The 24,112-nt window shown below is 55.6% G+C and overlaps 1 protein-coding gene across 2 annotated transcripts; it reads left to right on the forward strand.

The window, feature by feature from the left end:
* The first annotated feature begins 204 nt into the window (after positions 1-204).
* Positions 205-22,891, forward strand: SH2B2 (SH2B adaptor protein 2). 2 transcript variants are annotated; one of them, XM_085078154.1, is made up of 10 exons: positions 205-284; positions 1,087-1,374; positions 10,045-10,932; positions 13,145-13,246; positions 16,890-16,981; positions 19,130-19,224; positions 19,407-19,589; positions 19,718-19,911; positions 20,620-20,791; positions 21,217-22,891. In XM_085078154.1, exons 3-10 carry the CDS (start codon positions 10,072-10,074, stop codon positions 21,528-21,530), a joined length of 2,013 nt encoding a protein of 670 aa, XP_084934280.1. In that variant the 5' UTR covers positions 205-284; positions 1,087-1,374; positions 10,045-10,071; the 3' UTR covers positions 21,531-22,891. The 2 variants fall into 2 exon arrangements, with proteins under 2 accessions (XP_084934280.1, XP_084934279.1); XM_085078153.1 differs by having other exon boundaries at positions 1,087-1,216.
* The last annotated feature ends 1,221 nt before the right edge of the window (positions 22,892-24,112 follow it).

Consider the following 24,112-nt stretch of genomic DNA (forward strand, 5'->3'; position numbering starts at 1 on the left):
GGGGTGCCCGGGCGAGCACTCAGCGCTCTCCAGCGGGTTTGGGGTGCCCAGCGCGGGGATTTCGGGTGTCCCCCGCCAGCCGGGGCTCCCTGGCAGCCACTCCCCGCGGCGGGCGGGCTCGGCTGCCTGTCCCCACGCCGGGGTCCCCATGCGGGGCCCTTTAAGGCGGCGGGGGCGGTGCGGGGGGCGGTGCTGCCGGGGGGCGGGGGGCGGCCGGGCCGGGCAGAGCCGAGCCGAGCCGAGCCGAGCCGAGCCGAGCCGAGCGGAGCAGCGAGCGCGGCCGGGTGAGCACATCCCCGGTACCAGCACCGGTACCGCAGCGGCGGGCGGGGCGGCGGAGGAGAAGAGGGTTATTTCCCCCGGTTATTCCCCCCGCTGCCCGTTCCGAGCGGCTCCCCCAGCCGGGGAGGGTCCCGCCCCCCCGCCGCTGCGGCGCGGTGCGTTCGGGAGGGTCCCCAGCCGCCCCCTCGCTCCCCTCACCGCCTCCCGCCGCCCGCCCGGGGCAGCCCGCCCGCCCGGGGAGCATCGCCGCGCTCCGGGGGCCGCGGGGGCGGGGATGGGGCACGGCCCGGGGATGCGGGGCTGCCTGGGGCTCCCCCGGCCCTGGGGGCTGCCCTGGGGACGCGGTTGTGCTCCGGGGATGGGGCTGCACCCGGGATGGGGGTTTTCCCCGGGCTGGGGGGCTGCGGCGGTGGGTTGGGCTCCCCCGGCCGTGGGGGCACAGGCGGCCCGCAGCCCCCCGCATGGATGCTCCCTGCGTTTCAATCAGCATTGTCTGCCTGTGCTCGCAGGAGGGGTCGCGGGCCCTGGTCCCCCCGCGGAGCCGGTGGCTGCTGTCCCCGCGGGGACACTGGTGGCGCGGCTGCGGCTCCCGAGCTTCCTCCAGCCCCGCTCTGCCGAGCCTGGGCAGCACCACGGAAGGCCCTCGGGAGGCTTGGGGGGACTTTCTGCCTGGCCCTTCTGCTTATTTCTGGTTTTGGTGAAGTCACGCTGGAGCCCAGCGGGACTGTGGCTTGGGGAGGTGAGATGTGCCTGGGGACATCGCTCTGGCTGCAGGGCTTGACAGCCTAAACCTTTGCCTTCCAGCTCCCTCCCTCCAAGTCGGTCTGGTGCTTCCTTCCAGCGTGGAAATTGATCGGTTGAAGTTATGCGTTTGACCTGCAAGAGCCACGCTGCTGGTGCTTCGGGGATCTTGTGAATTGGAACGGGAAAGGAGGTAAAAACCTCTGTGCCCACCCAGCACGCTGCCCAAAATCCCTGCTGCCGTGGCTTTGAGTGGACGAGGAGCAGCTGGGGGTGCTCAGCCTGGAGGAAAGGAGGCTTAGGGGGGACCTTCTCCCTTTCTTCGACTCCCTGGAAGGAGGTTGTAGCCAGGTACTGCTGACTAGACAAGAGGAAATGGCCTCAAGTTATGCCAGGGGAGGTTTAGTTGGATATTAGGAAAAATCTCTTCGCTGAAAGGGTTGTCAGCCTGCCCAGGGCAGTGGTGGAATCACCAGCCCTGGAGGATTTAACAGACATGGGGATGTGGCACCTGGGGACATGGTTTAGTGGTGGCCTTGGCAGTGCTGGGGGAATGGTTGGACTGGATGATCTTGGATGTTTTGAATGTCTTCCAAATGATTCTATGACTGCCCAGAGCTCCCCTCCATGGGATATTTGGTTTGGTTTGTTGGGAGAGCAGATAAGGACCATGGACATCTGGGGATGCCTTTCTAAATAAGGATCCTGCTCCTAAACCACACAGGAGCTCCCAAAATGCTGAGCCCACCTTCCCAGGGGAGAGATCACATTTGTACAGACAGGTGGGTGTGTGCTGCCAGGAGATCTGCTCAGATGGGATGGCAATCCCCTGGGCATTCCCTCAGTGTCCTTCAGTGGCATTTCCCAGTGTCTCACCATCCCTGTACCACTGCAGAGGAGCCCAGGGCTGCCACGGAATGATTCCTAAAAAAGCTCTGTAATTCTCTGTGCTCCAGCTTGGGAAGCACTCGGGTTTGCCTGCCCTGTCTGGTGTCTCACCCAGCTCAGTGACCATTCCCCTGTGCCATCGAGGGGCTGAGGCAGCCCTGGGGGCTGCAGGATGGAGATCTGTCCTGCTCTGGTCAAGGCTTCGGGGTTAAAATCACCACCTTCCCCTCAGTTGGCTCAGGGCTGCAGTGGCTGCTTGCCTGCTCTTCTGGCTGCACCCCTAGGCCATCAGGTCTGTCCCCTCTTCTCCTGGCCTGTGAGCACATCTCGTGTACCCTCGTGGTCTTGTCCAACCTCCTCTTCTCCTTCCTCCTCCGAGTTAGAACACCCATTTCTTCAAGATGAGGATGTTGCTGGCTAATGCCTTTCCTCTTCCTCTTCCTCCTCTTCTTCTTCCCAGCAGAGGCAGAGAAAGCAGATGATGGTTGCACATCTGCTGGCCCTGCTGACTCAGGCTGGCTGGGATGCCCCAGGGCAGTGCTGTGGGGCTCCTGGCATCATTCCCCTCCTGCCTGTGGGTGCCCTCGCCTGACCTCAGCTGCTTTCCCTGCCCGTGGATGCCAGTGAGGTGGTGGGAAATGGGTTGGAGACTCATCCCTGGCTCGGTGATCCACTTCCTTGTGCAAGCAGAGGCTGGCAGAGGGAATCTGGGGGCTCTGCCACCATGGGGAGCAACTGGTGTGCTCCCAGGAATTGACTCCCAGCTGGCTCTATCACAGTGGACAGGAGGAGAGATCATCCCCAAAGGGGAAACTGCATCTCCTACATCCTACAGCTGATTTTTGCTTCAGTGATAACCAGAAGGGCTTGGAGAATCTGCTTGCTGGGTGCAGGGCCCAGGTTTGGGATGAGACTCTGCTGGAGCCCTGCATCCATCCACACCCACAGATGGGGGACAGGAGAGGGACCCAGTGTGCATCCAGCCCCCAGTCCCACTGGGAGGCTGTTTGTGCCCTGCTCCACTGGGAGCTGGCAGCATTTGGCACCTGGGGCAGGAGAGGGGCTGCAGTGGCACCCCAGAACTGTGGGAAGAGGGATGGCAAAGTTGGGCACAGCCTGTGAATCCCTCTGGCGTGGCCATGGCCATGCTGGGTACGAAGCTCTGCCTGCTCAGGAGCATCCCTGCACAGTGAAGAGAAAAAGGATATTTGAGGTTGGATCTCCAGCCAGGGCTGGCAGCTCTAACAGGGTGTTTTGGCATCATCTGGTTTTGGGGGGGGAGGGTTGGGTTCAAAGCCCACTGGAATTTTTATTTTGCTTAATATACCACTTAAGCAATTAGCAGTGATTGTAGCAGTCCTGGGTGAGGCGCTGGGTAGAATTGAATTTCCCCAGCTCAGATACCATTAGGCAGCAGTTTAAGGCTGTTTGCAGGCGGGTATGAGACACTGATGCGTGTGGGGAATTAGATCTGCAACGTAAAAAAAAAACATAATAAGAAAATTTCCTACAGAACTGTGTAATTTTATCTCGTGTTTATGATGTTCTGCAATTGAAAAACAGTCTTAGGGGTTTCTCTGACCTAATGATGGGGGATCCCCAGTGATGACTGTGCTGTGTCCATCAGGATTTGCTTTGCTGAGCATCCACCCAGCTCTCTCCCCAAAATCACTCCATGGCACAGCAATCCCCAGGGCAAGAGTAATCTCTTTAAAAGAATTTGCACGTGCTTTGGGAAGTGCAGTTGGCTTGATGCTGCATGGCTTTTTTCTTTAAATCCACAGATGTCTGGGTGCATCCAGGAGTGGGGGGTGAGCAGGTAAATCTGGTTTTTGGCATTTCTGAGTCCAGGAAGGATCTGCCCACAGGTACCTGGCCAGTTGTTAATGTGTAACAGGTGTGAGGACACTGTGCACCCACAGAGCAGCCCAGAGGGGGATGGATGTGCAAATAGTTTTCCAAGGATGGGAAGGCGAGAGGAGGAGGAGGAGGAGGAGGGTTTTGTTGTGGGATGAGGAGCGGAAGGAAATCGAGGCTTAGCGAGGGAAATGTGAGATTGCTTGGGTAGGGACAGGGCTTCTGCTGCTCCTCGGGGGAGGCTCTGCTATTGTGGTGGTTAAAAATAGACTTTGGACTGGGTGGTTTTCTGTGGGAAGCTCTCTGGCTGGAGACAGGCACGTGAGGTGGCATCCAAAACAGCCCCTGACCTCCTTCACCTAAAGCTCTATTTTTTTGAATTAGTTTTTTTCCCAATAACTTTTCCTTTGGGGAATTGAGGGGGTGTCTCCCAGCATGCTGCCTCCAAGCCTCAAGTTGCATCCATGATGCCCAGATACACCAAAGCTTTGCTGACCATATCACTGTCCCCATGGCTGAGGTGTCCCCAGGTGCCACACCAGTGTACCCAGTGGGCTGAGTGGTTTGGGTGATGCTCCAGCCCCATGCATGGGCTGGCAGAGTAGCTCCTTGCAAGCTGGATGGAATTACTCAGGGAAAAGATTATCTAAGATGCAGTGGATCTTATCTGTGAACTTGTCTTTATTTTCCAGCAGCTGTCAGCATGGGAGGTACAATGTTCACTGCAGGGGATTTTGGAGGGGAGGGAGGGAGAGGAACAGCCCTGTGGTATGGTCAGAGCAGTGGGAAATGGTTTTACTGGGGTTTTCACTCAGGTTTTACTGGGGGGCTCTCATGGGTCCATTTTGCAGGAGTTTTGGGGATATCAGGCATCAGGATATCACACAGACCCCTTATGTGCAAGAGGTGTGGGAAAAAGGTCATTTCTTGCCCATTTTCCTTTTGAAGATGTGTCACTGGAGTGCTTGCACCCCAAAACCCTTCCCTGGCCATCCAGCACTGCTGGGTGCTTTGCAGCATCTGTTTTGAGAGTTGGTCTGACATGCTGTGGCCAGTGGGACCCCTCTCTGGGCAGCAGAAAAAGGCACAAGGACCCTTTTCACTCCAGAAAGATATTTTCGAAGCTGCAGGTGACAGGTGGACCCTGAAGTGCATCTGGGTAAGGAGTCAAAACATGCACCTATTGGTTCAAGGCAGGTGGTTTGACCATAAAATTTGAGGCCAAAATGCTGTTCAATTAATATTTTAGTGGGATGGACAGTAAATGAGAGGAACAAAGATTGTTTCCATTTCTGTCTGGTTCAGCCAGCCAGTCTGATTTAAGATCAAAATAGTATAAATAGTACATGGAGTGCTGAGGAGTATGGAGAGCAATCAGTGGAGGGCTGTGGTCAGGGATCCTGGGGATGTGAAAGGCACAATGCAGGTGACTTCTGCTTTTGTTCCCTATGGTTTTATCTCCCTCAGCTCAGCTCTGGTGGGTCTTGAGGGCTGGGAAGGGTCCTCGAGGTGACAGAGGGAGGAGGTGACTTGGTCTTTGCATGCTTCAGGTCCCAGCTGTGGAATGCAGCCATCCCTCATCCAGGGGAACCATGCCTTTGCTTCTGTCCTTCCATCAGCCTGAGCCTGCTCGCTGTGCCCCACTGGCCCTGAGCTAAAATCCCCAATTTTCGCTATTTCCCCATCTGCTCACGGCAGGCAGTGCCTCGGGGCTGTGCAGGCAGGCTCCAGGCTCCCTCGGGAGCTGCCAGAGGGGCTGCCAGAGTGTCAGCAGCATCACCTCGGGGGGGCCGGGGGGTATCGCCTTGCTCTGCGCCCTGCTCGTGACTCGGGGATCTCCTCTGGCATGGCACGCTTAGGTCAGGCGCTTTTCTGGGGGAGCAGGTGCCTCAGGGTTTCCTCATGTCATCCCCGCGGGATCGGGATGGCCAGCTGGGGCTTTGAGTGGCATCGATCTTGCTGGAAGCCGAGCAGCCTTGCAGGACTGGGACAGCCGGGGCTGGGCTGGGATCTCCTTCCCCAGAGGCAGGGCTTTGCTGCACACCCTCCTGCGCTGGATTCTCCTTTCCCCTTGCTCTCCGGGAGTTTTCCCACCCAGGTGGAGGTGCAGGGATGGAGGGATTGAACTTGCCACTCCCAACCTCCACCAGACAGTGCTTTTCCCCACTGAGTTTCAGATCGCTTTGTCCCAGCCTGGCTGTGCTGCGCTGGGTGGAAGGGAAACATCTCTTTATTAGGGTTGTTTCCTTAAATAAAGCCATCGGAGCCAGCGCTGGGCAGGCTGTGCTGGGCAGGCTGTGCTGCCCATCCCATGACCGGTGTTGCGCATTCTGGTTATTAACACCTCATTAGATGCTGGTTCCTCCCCACGCCTCTGGTTCAGCAAATCCCAGAGGCTTTGTTGTTGCTCCCTGACTCCTGCTTCACCGGGGAGTTGTTTTTTTATGGTCTCCTGCGCTTCTGCTGACAGTTTAAATTTCATTTCTTCTTGGGGTCGGTTAGCTTTGCTTCGACTTTCAGCTTTTTCTGTGTGCCCCACACTGGAGCAAGGGATGCCTCAGCACACCTTGATGGGAGAGGTGTCCCAAATCACTGCCACCAGCTGGCTCTCACCTGCCACCCCAGCCTGCATTTCCACTTGGCAAACCCCAGAAATCCTTTCTTTTTATCTTCTCTTTTTACATCTTGACTCAGTTTCCCAAATGACAGTGGCAGCAGGCACAGCTCTGCCCTGGGAGGAGTCTGGGGACTCGTGCAGGTGGGTCAGAAGCCTGTCACCAGCCTGATGCCACGGTTGCCACTCCATGGCTTCTTAGTGACAACAAACCACCCCATTCATATATTTATTGGTCTGTCCTCTTGTGCCACCCAGGCCAGGGACTCAAGGCTGTAGCCCCTGAGTTCTGGAGTGGGCTGATGGCACTTCCAAAGGGATCTGACTCCTTAGAAAGGTGCCTGGAGGGTGCTGCAGCCCTCAGTAAGCTGGGCTGGCAGGGGATGGCCCTTTCCAAAAACCAATTGCAGATTTGCTGCTTATTTTCATCCTGAGCTTATTTTCGTCTCCGTTTCCACCGCTCTGCCCGGGGATGCTGTCTGTGGCATGATAAGTTATTTCAAGAAGTGGGGCAGAGCTGTTGGTATGGAGGGGAGTGCAGGCACCCAGATTAAAGGTAAATCTACACAGATAATTGGGAGCCTGCTTCCTGCAGAAATCAGGTGAAGCTGATGGCTCTGCAGTCCCGGGCTGCCCTTAAACCACCCCAGTGGCTGCCAGCCTGTGCTGTTGGATCCTGCCCAGGGGGCTCCTGGATGTGCTCAGGGCAGGGGGGGTTGGATGTGTGGCACAGGGTTAGTAATCCCCACCGCCTCCTCCTCAGACCTGCCAGATGTCTCTCCTCTAGGCTTCATTTTTATAAATTGGCCTTTTAAAGTCTGTCATCCCCGTGCAGATGAAAGGAAGATGCTGTGATGCCTCTGCGTGTGTGTCTCTGAGCCTGGGTCTCCTTCAGGCTTTTTGTTTGGGGCTTTATCTGTTTTGAAGTGTCTTTTTTTTTAATTCTTTTTTTTTTTTTTTCACCTTAACCTCTCAGATTCTCTGTTGCCATCCCTTGGTTTTGGGCAGGCAGGCCCTGAGCATCCTTCAGGAGGGAGGGATGAGGAGCTGTGTTTTCCCCCAGATTCACGGCAGGGAAACCAGCAAAGCCCTGGGGCACAACACCCCCACCGTGGGGCTTTTTCTTCCCTCCACAAGCCCCTTTCTGCTCTTTTCCCTTTGCACCCTTTCCCCCCACCTTGCTCTTGCCATGACTGCTTGGATTGGCAGCCAGAGACTCCTTTCCATCTCCCTTTTCTCCCTGAGCCCAAATACTCCTGGCCCGTGGCTTGGTGCCAGGGCAGCTCCCAGGGCTGTGGCAGAGCTGGGGTTGTGAATTTTCAATTCAAAGGGCAGAGTCTTTAAATCCTCTGCCTGGTGATGGATGGATAATTAGGAATTTCATTTGCTGGGCGGGTAACAAACAGCTTTGCATTTTCTGCTGCTTTCCTGATGTCTCTTGGGGAAATTCAGATGCTGCTCTTAAACTGCAGGGATGGGTTTTTTCCCAGCTGGCATGGATCCCTGCTCAGGTCTCCGGGAAAGCCCTGTGATGCTGGGGAGAGCCTTGCCAGGGATTTCTGCAGGGGCTGGAGCTCTGCTGGGGATGTGGGATGAGAGGGGCCAATGCAGGTCCCTGTCCTCAATGTCCCCCTGGCACAGTGGGGCACCGAGCAGCATCCCTGCCTTGAAAGTGGGAAAATTCCACTTGTATCATGTTTCTGTTGGGGTTTTTATTGCCTGTGTGGGTTCCTCCCTGTTTGAGAGGGTTGAGAGGCACTTCCTGGGATGGAGGTGCTCCCAGAGAGCTCATCTCCATAGGGATGTGCTGGGGATATGGCAACCAGCTCCTGGCTGCAGCTCCTGCTCTGAATCACAGCCTTCAGGGCTTGGTCCTGCCTGGGCTCTGCTGACTGACGTGGTTGGGGTCTGGAGGATGAGGAGTGGGTTATCCCAGTCCCCAGTGCCAGCCCCAGTCCCGTGGCTTGTGCCACTCATCTGAGCAGTAATTAATTATCGGCCGTGTAAGCTGCCGGCGGGATCCGGCGCGTGATTTATTAGCAGGAGTAATCCCTCGCCAGCAAGAGAGCTGCTCTGTGAATGGAGAGCAGCAAAATCCAGGGGAAGAGCTGCTCTGTGAATGGAGACCAGCAAAACCCGGGGGAGCTGTCCTGCCCTTGTAGATGTGGATCCCATAGGCACCCTTGGGCTCTGTGTTTGAGCCAGCTGAGGTGGATTTCCCCAGCTGCTGCCCTTGAGTGGGGAAAGGAAGGGTGTCTGGGCACAGGGACAATGTTTTTGGGGTCATGGGCTCAGCAGTGCCCCAGCCAAGGCCCACCACTGTCAGGCCATGAGCAGTTTTGGCACTGGGAGGTGATTTTTGAGATGCATTTGCTGCTGGGGTCTCCCTGGGGAGGCTGTTTGTGCTGCCCAGAGCCAGGCAGAGATTTGGGAAGTGCAGCATAAGCACCAAGCTGGATTTTACATGTGCCCTGCCAGTCCCATGGCCACGGGGAGAAGGACCAGTGTGGAGGTTGGGCCAAGTGGTGCTTCTCCCATGGCCACATGGGTCTGGTCTGCAGCTCCCTCAGCTTCTGGTGTGCTCCTGGGTCTGGCTTCTGTTTCTTTTCCCTCTGTACCCCACTGGCCTCTGGCGAGGACCTGTCCTGGGTTGTCTGCTACCTGATGCTCAGCAGGGAGGGCAAAATCCCAAAATTGATGTTCTAAAGGATCTGGGCAGAAGTAGAGAATGGAGAAAGAGAAGGAGCAGCTGCTGAGTGCCCTGGGTGGGCACTGCCAGGACTCCTTTCCCCTATGGAGAGCTGTGCTGTGCCCAGGAAGACACACAGCAAGAGGAATCCTGCAGGCAAATCCCCCCAGGCTCCTCCACTCGGGGACTCCGTAGCGGTTTCATGAGAAATCAATAATGCTTTTGCATGGTCATAATCGTAAAATAAGTACAATTTATGGCTGCTGCTGGGGCCAAGATTTTTTTCCTAGCAGATGAGGTGGAGAGAGGGCGACACACAAACGCTTTTCCACAGCATTTTCTTTGCACTGGAACTGTGGGTCAGCTCCTGCATTGTGGTGAGGGGCAGGGTGGGTGGTCTATGTCCATACCCTATTTGGGGGTGCAGGATGGGTTTCCATTTCCATGTCCCTATTTGGGGATGCACGATGGGTTGTCCAGGTCCATACCCCCATTTGGGGTGCAGGATGGGTTGTCCATGTCCATGGCCCTGTTTGGGGGGCCAGGGTGGGTTCTCCATGCCCCTGTTTAGGGGTGCATGGTGGGTTGTCCATTTCCATGGTCCCATTTGGGGAGGGCAGGGTGGGTTGTCTGTGTCCTTGACCCCATTTGGGGGTGCAGGGTGGGTTGTTCATGTCCATCCCCCTGTTTGGGGTGTAGGATGGGTTGTCCATGTCCATGCCCTGTTTGGGGGGCAGAGTGGCTTGTCCATATCCCCATTTGGGGGTTTAGGATGGGTTGTCCATGTCCATGCCCTGTTTGGGGTGCAGGGTGGGTTTCCATTTCCATGCCCCTATTTGGGGATGCAGGGTGGGTTGTCCATGTCCACGCCCCATTTGGGGATGCAGGGTGGGTTCTCCATGCCCCCATTTGGGGGTGCAGGGTGTGTTGTCCGTGTCCATCCCACACTCACACCATGTCCTTGTCCCCACAGCCTGCCGGCAGGTGGAATGGGGCAGCCATGAACGGCGATGCCCTGTGCCAGGAGCCCTCCTCCCCGCTCCCCGACTGGAGGGAGTTCTGCAAGCTGCACGCCCAGGCAGCCGCCGTGGACTTTGCCCAGAAGTTCTGCCAGTTCCTGAAGGAGAACCCTCACTACGACACCCCCGGGGCAGAGACCTCCTTCTCCCACCATTTCACCGCCAACTTCCTGGACATCTTCAGCCTGGAGGTCAGCCGGGTGTTCGTGTCTGACTCGCCCACCAAGTACAACATCGTGCCCTTCGTGGGGCTGCAGAACTGCCACGTCCCCTACGGGAGGGAGGTCACCTCGAGGAAGGAGGAGACCTCCACGGAGTCCCTGGACAGCATGGACGCCCCGCTGGGCGCCAGCCGCTACCTGACCCCAGCCCAGCAGGTCCAGGCTCGCAAGGTCTCCTCCTACGGCCAGTCCCGCAGCTCTGAGGATGTCTCCATCCACGCTGCTGCCAAGCCCAAGTTCAAGAAAGGCTTCTCCTTGAGGAACATGAGCCTGTGCGTGGTGGATGGGATGAAGGAGATGTGGCACCGCAAATCCTCTCCGGAGCCGGGCAGCGAGGCTGCTCCGGGCGGCCGCAGAGCCGAGAGGGAGCCGTGGCCGGCCGGGGGCAAGGAGCCTGCTGACCCTCGGGAGAAATGGACCCACAAGCTGCGCCTGTCCAAGGTGCCCTCGTCCAAGGTGGAGCTGGTGGACATCCAGAGGGAGGGGACGCTGCGCTACATGGTGGCCGATGACACGAACTGTGTGGGCAGCTCGCAGTGGCAGAAGTGTCGCCTGCTGCTCCGGAAAGCGGTGAAGGTGGAGGGAGAGAGGTTCCTCCTGGAGTTTTATGTCCCTCCGAAGGTAAGTCCTGGCTTTTCTGTGCCGTTGTTTTTATGAGAAATTCAAGCAGCAGTTTGGCTTTGGTTTTGTTTCCACTGCTGAGCTGGGCTGAAATCCAGCTCTGGTCCAGGGGGAGATCTGGTGCTGTGTGGCTGAGGTGCGAATGGATGGGAAAATGTGCTTGAAACGCATCCAACCTGAAGGCCAAAATGAGCCTTGCATTGTTGGTGTTGGTCTGTGCCTCTCACCTTTTGAGAAAATACAAAACATGAGTTTCAACTCAAGTGCATCTCTCTGGAGAGCAGCTCAGCATGGGTATGGATGGTGGGCATTCCCAGCCCAGGGAATGGGGTCTGGCTGGAAGGGAACAACCCCATGTCCATGGTGCCTTCAAGGGAGCCTGCAGGAGAGCTGGAGAGGGACATTTTACAAGGCCATGGAGTGACAGGACAGGGGGGAATGGCTTTAAATTGAAAGAGAATAGGGATAGGTGTGACATTGGGAAGGAATTGATTCCTGTGAGGGTGAGGAGGCCCTGGCACAGGGTGCCCAGAGGAGCTGTGGCTGCCCCTGGATCCCTGGAAGTGTCCAAGGCCATGTTGGACAGGGCTTGGAGCAACCTGGGATAGTGGAAGATGTCCCTGCCCATGGCAGGGTGGAACAGGATTCCTTCCAACCCAACCTATTCCATGATTCTGTGGATGGAGGATCTGATGAAGCCTGGCGTGTTAGCTACACCAAAGAGAAAATAAACTTGGGTTAAAATGGAACAACTGCTGCTCTTAAAACATTTAAGAGAGTGCTCATAGAGGGATTCCTTTTTTAGTGTATCTTGATTTGCCTCTAAAAATCAATTCTGAAATTATTTTACAGCAACTCTTATGAGCATTGTCTGCTCTTCAGTTATAATCACACCCCACTTTGGTTTACAGCTTTCTCCTCTCATCCCATCTTGCTTTCCATCTGGCAAATGTAAAAGTGGCACCCGTCTGGCACAGCTGGAAGAAAACTGCTTTTTGCTTCAGCAGCCCACAGATTTGTTTTTGCATAGACCCTACAGAAACTATGGCCATGCCTTTAAGTCTTTAAAGGGAAGGACCCTCCTGGAGAGAAGGGGGTTGGAATGAGATGACCTTTAAGATCCATTCCAAACCAAACCATTCTGTGATTCTGAGACCCTTCTCTGGCTCAGGGGTGAATTATCACCTTGTTTCCTTTCCTTTCGAAGCAGCTGCTGCTTCCTGCCTGACCTTCTCCTGTGCAAACACCAAGATGGAAAATTCCCCAGGGATGGGCAGAGCATTGCATGGCTGAGACGTGGCTGGAGGCAACACTGGGGCTCCAGGGCTGGCAGAATCGAAACATCCTGCAAGGGAAAAAAGCAGTTTCTGTTCTGTCTTGGATTTATTTCTTTTTATTTCCCAATAAAAATGGGAACTGAGCCCGTTATTGGTAACTTGCAGCCTGGAGCTCCTTGCTGGCCTCATCCCACCCACTGCACCCAAGGCACCAGGCACAGGTTTTGGGGACTAAACCTCATCTCTGCTTCCTGCAGCTGCAGTGCTCCAAATCCCAGAGCCCTGGAGGGGACCAGCCCTGGAGAGCAGCTCCACGAGCTCCTTTGTGGGGATTTGTTATAATTAAAACAAATATCTGGGGAATTTGTTGCTCAGCAAACACTTGGAGTGGGAGGCACCAGGTCTTGCCTCCCCATAGAGACTCTGGCGGGTGCCAGGGGCCCTGGGGGAAATTCATTTTTCTTTATTTTAATGTAATTAAAATTCCCTGCATGGCTGAGGCTGCTGTGTCTGAGCTGCTGGGTTGAAATGCTGCTCCTGTGCTGGAGAAATGGGGTTGCTTTCTGCATGGGAAGCATCCCCCATCAGACAGCACAGCTCTCTCCGTCGGGAGAGGGTTGAAAATGGAGAGAAATTAAGTGGTGTTGGCAGAGCTGGCACATCAGCCTGCGCTGGAGCAAGGAGGGTGGCTTGGTAGTTAAATGCACCTCCCTGCCTTCCACTGGGCCTCCTCTTGGTTTAATTCACAGAGCTCGGGAGGGAAATCAATGCTGTTTATTCCCCCCCTGTAATAACCACACAGGCTGAGCTGATCTTGCCTCTGAGAGCCCTGCTGCCTTGTCCCCAGGGACAGTTTGATTCAATTGAGTGACTTTTTTTTAATTCATTGATTTATTTTCAGTTGTTTTCTTTGGTTTTTTTTTTCCTTTTCCCAGGCTTCCAAACCCAAGGTGAGCATCCCACTGTCGGCCATCATCGAGGTTCGCACCACCATGCCACTGGAGATGCCTGACAAAGACAACACCTTTGTCCTCAAGGTGAGAGCAGGCTGTGCATCCCTGCAGGAGCCTCCTCTGCACCTGCATCCTGCAGTGCAGGAGGCTCAGTCCCCATGGGGGTTGTTGCCTTGGCTTCCAGAGCTGAGATGCACTGATGCTCCCCACTGCATCCCTGCTTCCCCCAGCTGACACCCAGATGTTTTGGGATCAGGCTGTTCGGCTTTCAACATGGGGTTTGGCTGCTCTGGGTCACCAGGAGATGGGTTAAATTAGTGTCCAGACAGGACCTGCAAGGGAAGATGCTGCTTGTGGTTTTGTGGCTGCTGCTGTCCTGGATTGGTAGTGTGTGTTTCATTGATGCAGTGTGATGGCACTCAGTGCTGTGGTCTGGTTGACAAGGTGGCATCTGGTCAAAGGTTGGATTTGATTATCTTGGAGGTCTTTTCCAGCCTTAATTATTCTATGGGAATGGCTCTGTGGGAGAGAGACCCTGGGGATTAACCACACATGAGTCTGGGGGCATGAGCAGAGAGTGAAAGTCTCCCTCTTCAGAATTTTCTGTATCATGCAGTTAATTAATGCTGCCTCCTGCTCTGCTGGAGGACAACAGCCTGTCATGGCAGATCAGGGCTGAATGTTGCAGAGTCCTGGACACCATGATGGTGATGGACTGTTGCATTTTGAGCATTTCTGTGTCCTGCCTCTGCTAAAATACACTTCTCTCCCTGATGCAAGAGTGTGTGGCAAAGCAGAGCGGAGAGGAGGTCTTCCCAGCTGAATGAACCTGCTTGAAAGCTTAGAAAACTGGGAAAGGAAAAGAGGGGAAAAAATTGAGCCTAGCTTTGTGAAAGCCCCCAAGCCTTGAAATCCACGTGGCCCCAGCACACATTCCCATGGGAAATTGCTTTCCATGAAATCCAGCTCCTTGTCAAGGTCACACACCTTCTCCTGGCACTCTCCCTTCCCCAAGGGCTTCTTGCCCTTCAGCCTCAGCAGTGGTCAGTGTCCACCGTGCACATGGAGGCTCATCCAGCTGTTGTCTTCTGTGCCTCAAAGACCAACCTCTGATATTATCTGCTCTCCAGACTGACCAGCCCAAGGTCCTTGCTTTTCTTGCAGGCTCTGGAGAGGGAATGCCCCAAAGTGTACATGGAGTCATGGGCCAGAGTGGATGGGAAGCATTGCTTCTCCTTTCTTCTTCCTCTTTGTCCAGCCCAAGCTGATCCAGTTGCTTTCGTCACACCCACTGATGATGATGATGTTGACTCACATGCAGCCTGTGGGCTGGTGTAAGTCTGGGATGATTTTTGCAGAACTGCTCCCAAGTTGTGGTTCCCCAGCCTGCATGCCCACTGTGAGCTCAGAGCTCGCCCTGCCCTTGAGCTGGAGGCTGGATTCAGCTTTTTCTTCCACTGAGCATTTTTCAGCTTTGACAAGTTCATTTGAATTCTTGCCTGATCCTCCAACACACTTGCAGTGTAGTGTCACCCATGAATTGATCAGGCATCCTTGCATTCCTTTGTCCTAATCATTACTGAGGCACAGAGAGCCTTTGATGGGAAGGAGCTGCTGAGCACATCCCTCAGCTTTGACCACTGGCCATTGATAACCCATCAGCCATTGATCTCTGCTCTTGGAATATGGCTCAGCAGCTGCCTCAGATGTTTTCTAGATCCCCTTACAAGTGCCACCTCAGCTGTGTCACATCAGTGGCTAACACCAAGGATGTGCCAATGCTTCTCCCTGTCCCTGGGGCTGTGACAAGCCTGAGCAGTTGGGTTTGACTGGGTTTGGTCATGACAGATCCCTGCTGAGGGGATTCAGCTCTGGTGTGCCTCCTGGGTGCCTGTGAGGGTTGGTTTCTCTGGCTGCTGGCTTGCCTTCTTCCCATCTTCCAGAGCCAGACATGCTCTCTTCACTCCCACTGCTAACAGCATGGTGACTGCTCCAGCCCTTCCTTTAATTCCCTTGGCTCCAAACCCTGCCAGCTGGAAAATGCCTGCTTTACCAGGTACCTCCTGCTGCTGCCCTGTCCTGGCTCTCTCCCTGCCACAGGGGGATTGATTGGAATCGATCCTTTGAGTGAGCTGAGGCAGCAAGCACGGCATGGAGCCCCACCAGCCAGCCTTCCTGTCCCCTCCCAGCTGCTGGCACGGGATGCTCTTCCCCTTTTCTCACATCCACTATTATTTGTGGCTCATTTTCTGCCCAGACCCATCTTGCTGGGACATCTTTCTGCTCTCCCATTTCCCCTTTGCTGGCTGGACTTGCAGAGGGGGTGAAGCACCTCCCCAGTGCTGGGGTACAGGTTAGGTGGGCAAGCTGGGTGCTGTGATTTCTCTTCCTGTGTTATGTGGGACTCAAACTCAACCTTCACACACAACACACACATTATGATGAGTGGAAAAGCCCCTGCCTCATTTAAGGAGGTTATGATGGGTGGAAAAGCCCCTGCCTTGTTAGGGGAAGCCACACTGAAATAGCTTCTGCCAGATTGCCTAAAAATGAACAGCCAGCGTGTCCCCAGAGCCCATCAGACACCAAGCACATGCAATTTTTTCCATTGCACAAGCAGGTGCTTGCAAAATACCCAAGCCCTGCACGTGCTTTGCTCGCTGTCATGCTCTGCATGAGTGAGCAGCCCCATCTCCCACGTCATGCCTTGCCCTCAGAAAGCCAGACAAGATCCTTTTTTCTTGTTAAACAAATTGTGGGGGGGAATCTTTGCTGCTCCACTCAGCCCCTGCTTGGGACAGGGTCCAGGTCAGCCCCAGCCAAGGCTCTGCTCCCTGCCCTCCCTGCTTATTTTCAGGATGGTGATTCAGTTGTTTGTGATTAATTGAATTTGCTTGGAGGTTGTCTCAGCTGGCAGAGTGACACCCTCCCAGAGTCAGGGCTGCTCTGCCACCTCGGGAATGCGATGTTTAAGGCTCCATGAGGGATGCAGGGAAACCTGCCAGAGGCATCCCATGGCATCTGAGTCCACTGATGTGGGGCTTCTGAGTTCTCCCCAGAAAGGCACAGCTTCTTTGGGCTGAACAGTTTGGAGGCTCTTTTGGATCCTGATTTTTATTTATTATTTCTTTTCCTGTGAAATGGGGTTTCTCTCCCACCCTGTTGCAATCAAAAATCAGAAGCCTCACGGACCAGAGGCAGGAAAGATAATGGAGGAGACGTTTAAAACTCCTGGGGTCTGGTAGGGTTTTGGGGCAGAGAGCAGTGTGGCTTCTTCTCTACCTATGCAGAGCTAGTTTTGGGGATCACAGAGGCTCCCCAGGAGCAAGGGATGCTGTCTGTTCTGGGGCATAGTGCCATGCACCCCTGATGCTGCCAGCCAAGCATGGTTTTGCCATGGAGGCTGTAAAAACCTTATCAAAAAACTTGCTTGTCATACATTTGCTGATAACAGTGGGGTGGGTGTTTTCCTCTGAGCTCCAGCTTGGGTCATCCTTGGACACACCAGAGCATCTCTGTGGGTCACCCCTTGGCCCCCATGTGCTGGGTTGGGGTGGGACACTGATCCCCTGGGTCACCCCTTGGCACTCCTGTGCTGGGATGGAGTGGGACTCTGATCCTCTCCTGCTCAGCCAAGGTGCTGTTTAGGGGGTCTGGCTGGGTTATGGGGTTATGGGGTGAGGGGCAGCATCCCAGCACAGCTGACTCCATCCCCCATTGCCTGCAGGTGGAGAACGGGGCTGAGTACATCCTGGAGACCATCGACTCCCTGCAGAAGCACTCGTGGGTGGCAGATATCCAGGATTGCATCGACCCTGGGTAAGGATTGCTGGGGAAGGGGCTCTGTGGGGCTGACTGTGGTGCCTCACCACCGAGCACAGGCTGTTACACCCCTGCAATTCTTGCTGCTTGGGTTGTCATTGGAAATCCCCAGCTCACACCAGCAGAGGTCTGGAGGCAGAATTAGCAGCCTGTGTCTGTCAGGGGTGCAGAGCACTGGCTGTCTGTTCATCCTTCTCTGCTCCAAGTCCCCTCAGCCTGGCAGAGGCAGATGACCTGGGAACACAGCCTCAATGCAGGAAGCTCCTAACACCCACCTTCTGAATGTTTGATACTATATTTGAGCTATTTTCCATGCTATTTTCCAGCTTAGCATCCATGATATATTTAAGATTCTGCTGGCTAAATCGATTTATTTGTATTTCTATCACAGTGGCATCAATATTGTCGCTGGAGTCACAACTCAGCCAAATTCCTCATCTACTGTTTCATCAGCACATGGAGCAAGTTGTGTTAGGGAGGTTTGTGTGCCTGGTGCTGCTGCCCTCCAGCTGGCTCAGACAGGCCCAGCCTCTGGGGAAACCCTGGCACTGCTCCTCTTGGCACTGTTTTGGAAAAACAAGGTGCTCATGCTTGCAGAGGTGGAAACCTCAAGCAAACCTGGAACAGAGGCTTGGAGAGGTTCCTGCTCCCTCCAGGCTGCCTTTGCTCTCTCCTGCTGGAGAGGCATTTGGTTTGTCTTTGGAGGCTGCATCTCACAGGAGGATGCACTGGTGCTCTCCAGAGCTTTGCTCCTTTTGCTGTTTTCTGAAGTCTGTAATTCACTGGCACAGATTGTCCAGAGAAGCTGTGGAAGTGTCCAAGTCCAGGTTGGACAGGGCTTGGAGCAACCTGGTTTAGTGGAATGTGTCCCTTGCCCATGGCAGGGGGTGGAATGAGCTGAGCTTTAAACTCCCTTCCAATCCAAACCATTCAAGAAGCAATGCTGAGGCTCAGCTGCTGACGGAGGCAAGGCTGGGAAAAGGCTCTTTTTTCCCTCACTCCATGTTTCAGTGCTGGTTTTCCAGCTGGAGCTGAGCACCAGGGCCATGCTCCCCTCGAGCCACTGCGGGAGCTGCCGGCATCCCTGCGCCAGCCCCTCGCTCTGCCCCTGGCAGCCTCCCAGCCCTTTCTGTTTGCTTAGCACCCAGCACCATCCCTCTCTGGCCTCCGGACGTGACTGTAAAGCAAATAATAATGAACTCCAGAGCAAATAATAATGAGCTGTTTAATACACCGACACACACGCTCGGTGCCAAGAGCGAATTCTCAATCAGCTCCCGATGCTTTTGCCAAGGGCTGCGTGCTGGAGCCGCTGCGTGAGCGCCCGGCCACGGCTGCTCTGCAGAGCGCTGTTGGTTTTGGTTTCCTTCCTCCCTTCTTGTTTTTAACCGGCTGCAGCTGAATGACTCCCAATGGCTGATTCACTCACTGGCCACTAAATAATTCAGCAGCTCGCAGGGAGCTGTTGCCACCGACGCAGCAGCCGTTTCCTCGCTGCACACGTGGCTCTGTGTGAAGCAAGAGCAGCCGTGTGCTGTGGGCAGCTCTGGACTCTCGCTGGCGGCTGGGATAAAAATAGGATGTGGAGCAAGCCGGGTGTTTGTGCAAGAAGGGTGCTGAAGTGCACGGGGAGGGTTGGCAACAGGGATGCTCTGAGTGACCCCTTTGCTCTGTTCCCACTCAGTCTTTTGCTTCAGGCCTCGTGGCTCGGTTTTTTCATGTCTTTTAGGGATGTAATTCCCTTTGCAGAGGGTGAAAGTGAAAGCACCCTCGGGTGGAAGCTGGTGGTGGGAGGGTGTGTGGGTGCAAAGCAAAGCGCTGAGAGTCAAGGTAGCAGCTTTCCTTCCAAACCCACGAGGCTGCAGCAAAATCCTGCAGCTGGAACCGACCAGCATGACCTGTGTAGTGTGGGCTTTCAAGGGTTTAATCCCTCCCACACTGGTTTCTCACCCCCAAAAAGTCATGGTGTTTGGTGGCTGCTCTGCCTCTCAGTGTTCTTGGTGCTGGGGCAACCCCTTGGGAGGAATTAAGAAGCATCAGGATGTAGCATTGGATCACAGTGGAATTTTGTTTGGCTGAGTCCCCATTCCATGCCAGTGAGTGGAGGTGCCACATATGTGTGTTTCTGTCTGTGCTTTCCTCCAGGGACAGTGGGGACGACATCGAGCTGGTGTCCTGTGCACAGGGAGCCTGTCTGCCAGGCAGGACAACCTCCTCCAGCTGTGAATTCCTGGCTGATGGTAAGGAACTATGTCTGGGAAAGTCTGTGAGTCCCTCAGAGCCATAACCTGGCCCTCCGGTGTCTCCAGGAGCCAGTGGTATCCAACACAGTTGCTTTCAGAGCAGGACAGCCCCCAGCTTTGCCCAGTGATGGTGGGTGATGCTGAGCCACGAGCTCATCCCTCTGCAATTTCCCTTCCAGATGTGCCCAGGCCGCCAGACAGATGTGCCCTGCCCAGTGCTCACAACACCGCCACGGCCACCGCTGTCCCTGTGCCCCACAGCCGGGGCAGGGACTCCCTGGGGGAGCTCCTCACCCACGTCCCACTGGAGAACTTCCTGCAGACGCTGGAATCCTCCCCCACTGCTGGTGGGCATCTCACAGGTACTGGGATGCAGGATACATCCCCAGCATCTCCCTCTGGAGGGTGCGCGGAGGGAGAGGAGGAGGGGGCAGGAGGAGAGGGGGTGGTGTCTGGGTGCTCCCTAAAAACCTGCTGTCCCTGCGGGCAGGGGAGGACAGCGAGGCCGAGGCGGAGATCAACCTGTCTGACTTCCCCTGGTTCCACGGGACTCTGTCACGGATCAAGGCAGCCCAGCTGGTGCTCTTCGGCGGCGCCCGGAGTCACGGATTGTTCGTCATCCGGCAGAGTGAGACGCGGCCAGGGGAGTACGTGCTGACCTTCAACTTCCAGGGGAAAGCCAAGGTGGGTGTCCTCTGCTTCTCCAGGAATGTCAGTGCTAGCTCTGCCCAGCCCTCCAGCTTCCTTCTTGCTCTGGGGTGCCATGCTGTGACTCCAAACTCAGCAGCTCTGCAGGGAGCTGGGAACTGGCAGGGCATCCCTCAGGACTACCTGGCCTTCTTGCCCAAGAGCCCTCTGCACCCTGCCCAGCCTCTTTCCCAACTGGATCAGTGCCTGCCATGCCAGCATACAGTTAAATATCCCATGGGAGCTCAGTGTAGCACATCTTCCCCTGCCCTCTCCTTGTCCATTCTGTGTCCTGAAATACATGGTTACACTATGAAAAAACAACCACAAATAGTTTTCTGCTGGATCCTTTTTCTAACAAAGGGATTGCCTGTTCTTGTTACCTTGCAAGAAGTAGTTCAGGTGGGCTGGGAGCTTCTCCAGGCTGTCTGTGACCACAGGATTGGAGCTTCACCCCCTCTGGCTGTACCCAGACATCCTTCTCTGTGTGTTTCTTTATGGTGTTCATCCCCAGGAGAGGCCAAACTTCTCCTGGGGCTGCAGCATGTGGGGTTTTGCAGGAAACACCCTGCAGCAGGGAAAAAATACTAATCCTATGTTAGGAGCAAACCTCCCTTGGCTGATGGAGGTGACTCCTGCTGCCAATTTCAAGGCTGGGTCTTACCCTCATCACCCCCAGCTCACCCTCTACCCCTCTGCTTGCAGCACCTGCGCCTGTCGCTGAACGAGAGCGGGCAGTGCCACGTGCAGCACCTCTGGTTCCAGACCATCTTCGACATGCTGCGCCACTTCCACACGCATCCCATCCCGCTGGAGTCGGGCGGCGCGGCCGACATCACCCTCCGCAGCTACGTGGTGGCCCAGAGCCCACAGCCGGGTAGGTGCCAGGGCTGGGCAGGGCTGCACGGGGAGGGCAGGCTGTGAGGCTGGGCTGGGATCTTGCATGGACCCAAAAGGGGCAGATCCATGGGATTCCATCCCTAAAGCAGTGCCCTGCTGATGTGCGTGGCTCTGGAGATGCACTAGGTGGGTGTTACCCACTGAAGGTGGGCATTGGGGACCATGCAGCAGCAGGGCTGTGTCGGTGTGACCCCCTGTCCCCGGCTGGGGGTGTCATTGCCCTGGCTTGGGCAGGAGAGGAGCAGAAGGGTCTGCGAGGCTTGGAAGAGTGTGGGAAGGAGGGCTGGGGAAGAACAGGGTCAGAGATGGAGAGGAGGGTGTGGGAAGGTACCAGCGAGGGAGAGGGAGGAAGCCGAGCCCCCCGGCAGCGCTGGAGGGGACAAGCTCCTGTTTCCCTTGCAGACACCGGCCCCCCGCCACCCCTCGTGCCACAGCCACCGAGCTGCCGGGTCGACCTGCCACCTCCACACTACTTCTGCAGCACAGCACCCACGGGCCCGCCTGTCCCGCCACCCGCCGAGGGGGTGGCCGTGGCCCCCGCTGTCCCGGTCCCCGCACCCTACCACCGCCTGGAGGGTGCCCTGGGCCCTCGGAGCCGCAGCGACAGCGCCGAGCGCCGGCCGGAGCCCCCTGCCGCCAGTGCCGAGGACTACCACGAGGCTGACAGTGCCCGGAGCCGGACCCGGGCGGTGGAAAATCAGTACTCCTTCTACTGAGCCCCCGTGCTGGGGGCTGCATGGTGCGGGGAGCGGGGCAGCCGTGCCCCTCACCGCTGCACCAGCCTCGCCACCTCCTCCTGCCGCCACCAGCGACACAGCTGGGATGTCCTCCTCGCTGCTTTTGGGAGCTGTGTCAGCAGTGGGCAATGTCCCAGCTGGACGTGGCGCCAGCCCCAAGGTTGGGGCAGTGCTGGGGGTGTGGGAGGCTGAAAGAGTCAGTGCCATTTTAGAGCTTGCAGCCTCTTCTCCTTCCCTCTGGACCAAGAGCTCTCCCAGGGCTGAGCTGGGCTCCCTGCATCTCCTCCTGGGTGTGACCATCGTGGGATGGCACCCGAAGCTGTGACAGGCTCCATCCTCCAGCCAAAGCACCTCGGCATGTCCCCTCTGGGGCGAGAGCCCAGCATGGCCAACATCCTTCTGGCACCATCGTCCTGCAAACCAGCTGCTGAGGGACTCTGGCGTTTTGGGATGACCATGGAAGTGTCAGATCTCCTTGCAGAGACTCTTCTTGCACACATGGATCTAAGAGGGCACTGCTGCAGAGGCCTGAGGGTTTATCTGCGCTGGCTTTTGGGCTCCCTCTGGGGCATGTGTTTCCTACCCTCTGACAGAAGAAGGTTTTTTCGAAGGCTTGATGAATTGCATTCAAGGAAGGGTTTTCCTGGTGTCCTGCTTTTTCTGTTCCTTTGTTTCCTTTCTCTCCCTGCTCTCCCAACAGAGAATCCTTGGATATCCCTCTATTCCTCCCTCTCTTCCTTCATTTTTCAAAACCTAAGCCTCCTCCTGTGATGTGAGAGCTGACTTTCTGGCCCATGGGTGTGTGAGATGAGGGCTGGTGCATCCCATTTCTGCAGCAAATGCCACCTTCTCCACAAACACACAGCCCTTTGAATGGCAGTGGGAGCAGTTTGCTCTGTCAAGGGTATTTCTCCTTCCTCAGCCCAGCTAAAACACAGCTCAGAGGAGCAGGGAGAGGCTGGATGCTCTTGGTTGATTTGTTTAACACACATGGTGAATGAGAGGAGATCTCTGGATCTGACACAGCCATTGTCACTCTGTTTTTTCCCCGAGGTCCCCAGGGTGGGATCCAGAGGGCTGGATGGGAGTACTGCCTTACAGACCGTCAGATATTGGCTGATTTCTCACCTTCTGTGTCACAGGATAGGAAAAGGAGGGGGAAGCAATGATCTGCAAGCAAAAAATGTTAATTTGTAAATAGGGAAGAGTCTGGAAGAGTTTACTGTTGTGTAGAATAAATTAATTTTATTTAAAAAAAAAGAAAAGGGGAGAGGGGGAACTTGTTAAACAAATGGACAACTCGAGTTCCGGTTTTAAAATAAAATCACTTGCAAAAACAACAGCACGTGAGCAAGAGCTTGGGGGTTTGCTGGATTTGCTACTTCAAAAAAAAATGGAAAAAAGGGAGGCTGCTGTCATGTCTCATGTGTGCAGACCTTGTTGCTGTCTCCAGGCAGTTGGGGCCAGGCTCGGTCTGTCTGTGCCTGCTGGAGTGCACTGAGAAGGGAGGAGGAAGGGAGCAGAGAGTTCTCTTTGCTGCTGAGCAGAGGGAGGAGGCGGATGGGTTCAGGCTGTACAGGACAGGGTTTCCTCTCCTCCCAGTGTCTTATTTACTTTGTCTGGTTTGTCAGCGGTGCAAGTCAGAACGCCTCCCTCCCCCAGGCACCAGGGATAATCGGGAATGAGCTGCCCTGGGCTGTGAAGGCAGACCTCCCTTGCCAAAGGCCTGTGCTAGCATCTCCCAGCAGCCACATCCCCCATGGCCTGTCATCCCCCCTCCCTCTGCCTTCGTCTCTCCTGGGAGACTGTGCCTCATGCTCTGACGTTGTGTGTCTTTCTAGTGTGCTCTTTTCTGCTGAGAATCCCCTGGGAAAACTGGAGCATTGTCCCAGACTGTAGTGTGACAGCTCAGCAGTGACAGACACAGCTAACACATGGCTTTTGGGGGGGTGGAGGGAGCTGCTCAGCTTGGTAATCAGGCCACGGTTGTGTCATGATCCATTCACAAAAACATTCCCTCCCCAAAAGTCACCAGAGCCTTTTCACCGCTCCTGGAGAGCTCATCCATCAGGAGCTGGGCAGCTGGGGAGGTGACACTGAGGGCTGTGCCTGTGGGACAGCTGCTCCTCCTGCCTCATGAAAGCCGTTCACACCTCAGCTTATTAGCAAATTGACTAATTACAGCATCGGTCTTGCTGGAAAACATCCCTTTCCTTTCACCGGGTGTCTGGAAGGGCAGGGGCAGGACAAAACAGCATCTAACACCGAGATTTGATAGTGAAATAAAGGGAAAGCAGGCTAAATATATGGGCTGGATTCCATGCCAGCAGTGCCCTCTGCCCGGGGCTGGAGCAGGACTGGGCTGCAGGGATGCTGGCTGGGCTGCAGGGATGCTGGCGCTGAGCTGTGCCCTGGCACATCCCATGAACAGGACAAAAATGCAAAGGGATTTCAGCAGCACAGCCGCCCACGCTTCACGTGGGTGTTGGAGCTCCACGGCTGCTCCTGCCTGACGTGCAGGGTCTGTCTCAGCAGAGGATTGCAGTGCTTCCAGAAGGATC

Source organism: Lichenostomus cassidix, chromosome 19, assembly GCF_008360975.1.
Source record: "Lichenostomus cassidix isolate B80296 chromosome 19, HeHo_3.0, whole genome shotgun sequence".
In the NCBI taxonomy this organism is placed as follows: domain Eukaryota; kingdom Metazoa; phylum Chordata; class Aves; order Passeriformes; family Meliphagidae; genus Lichenostomus; species Lichenostomus cassidix.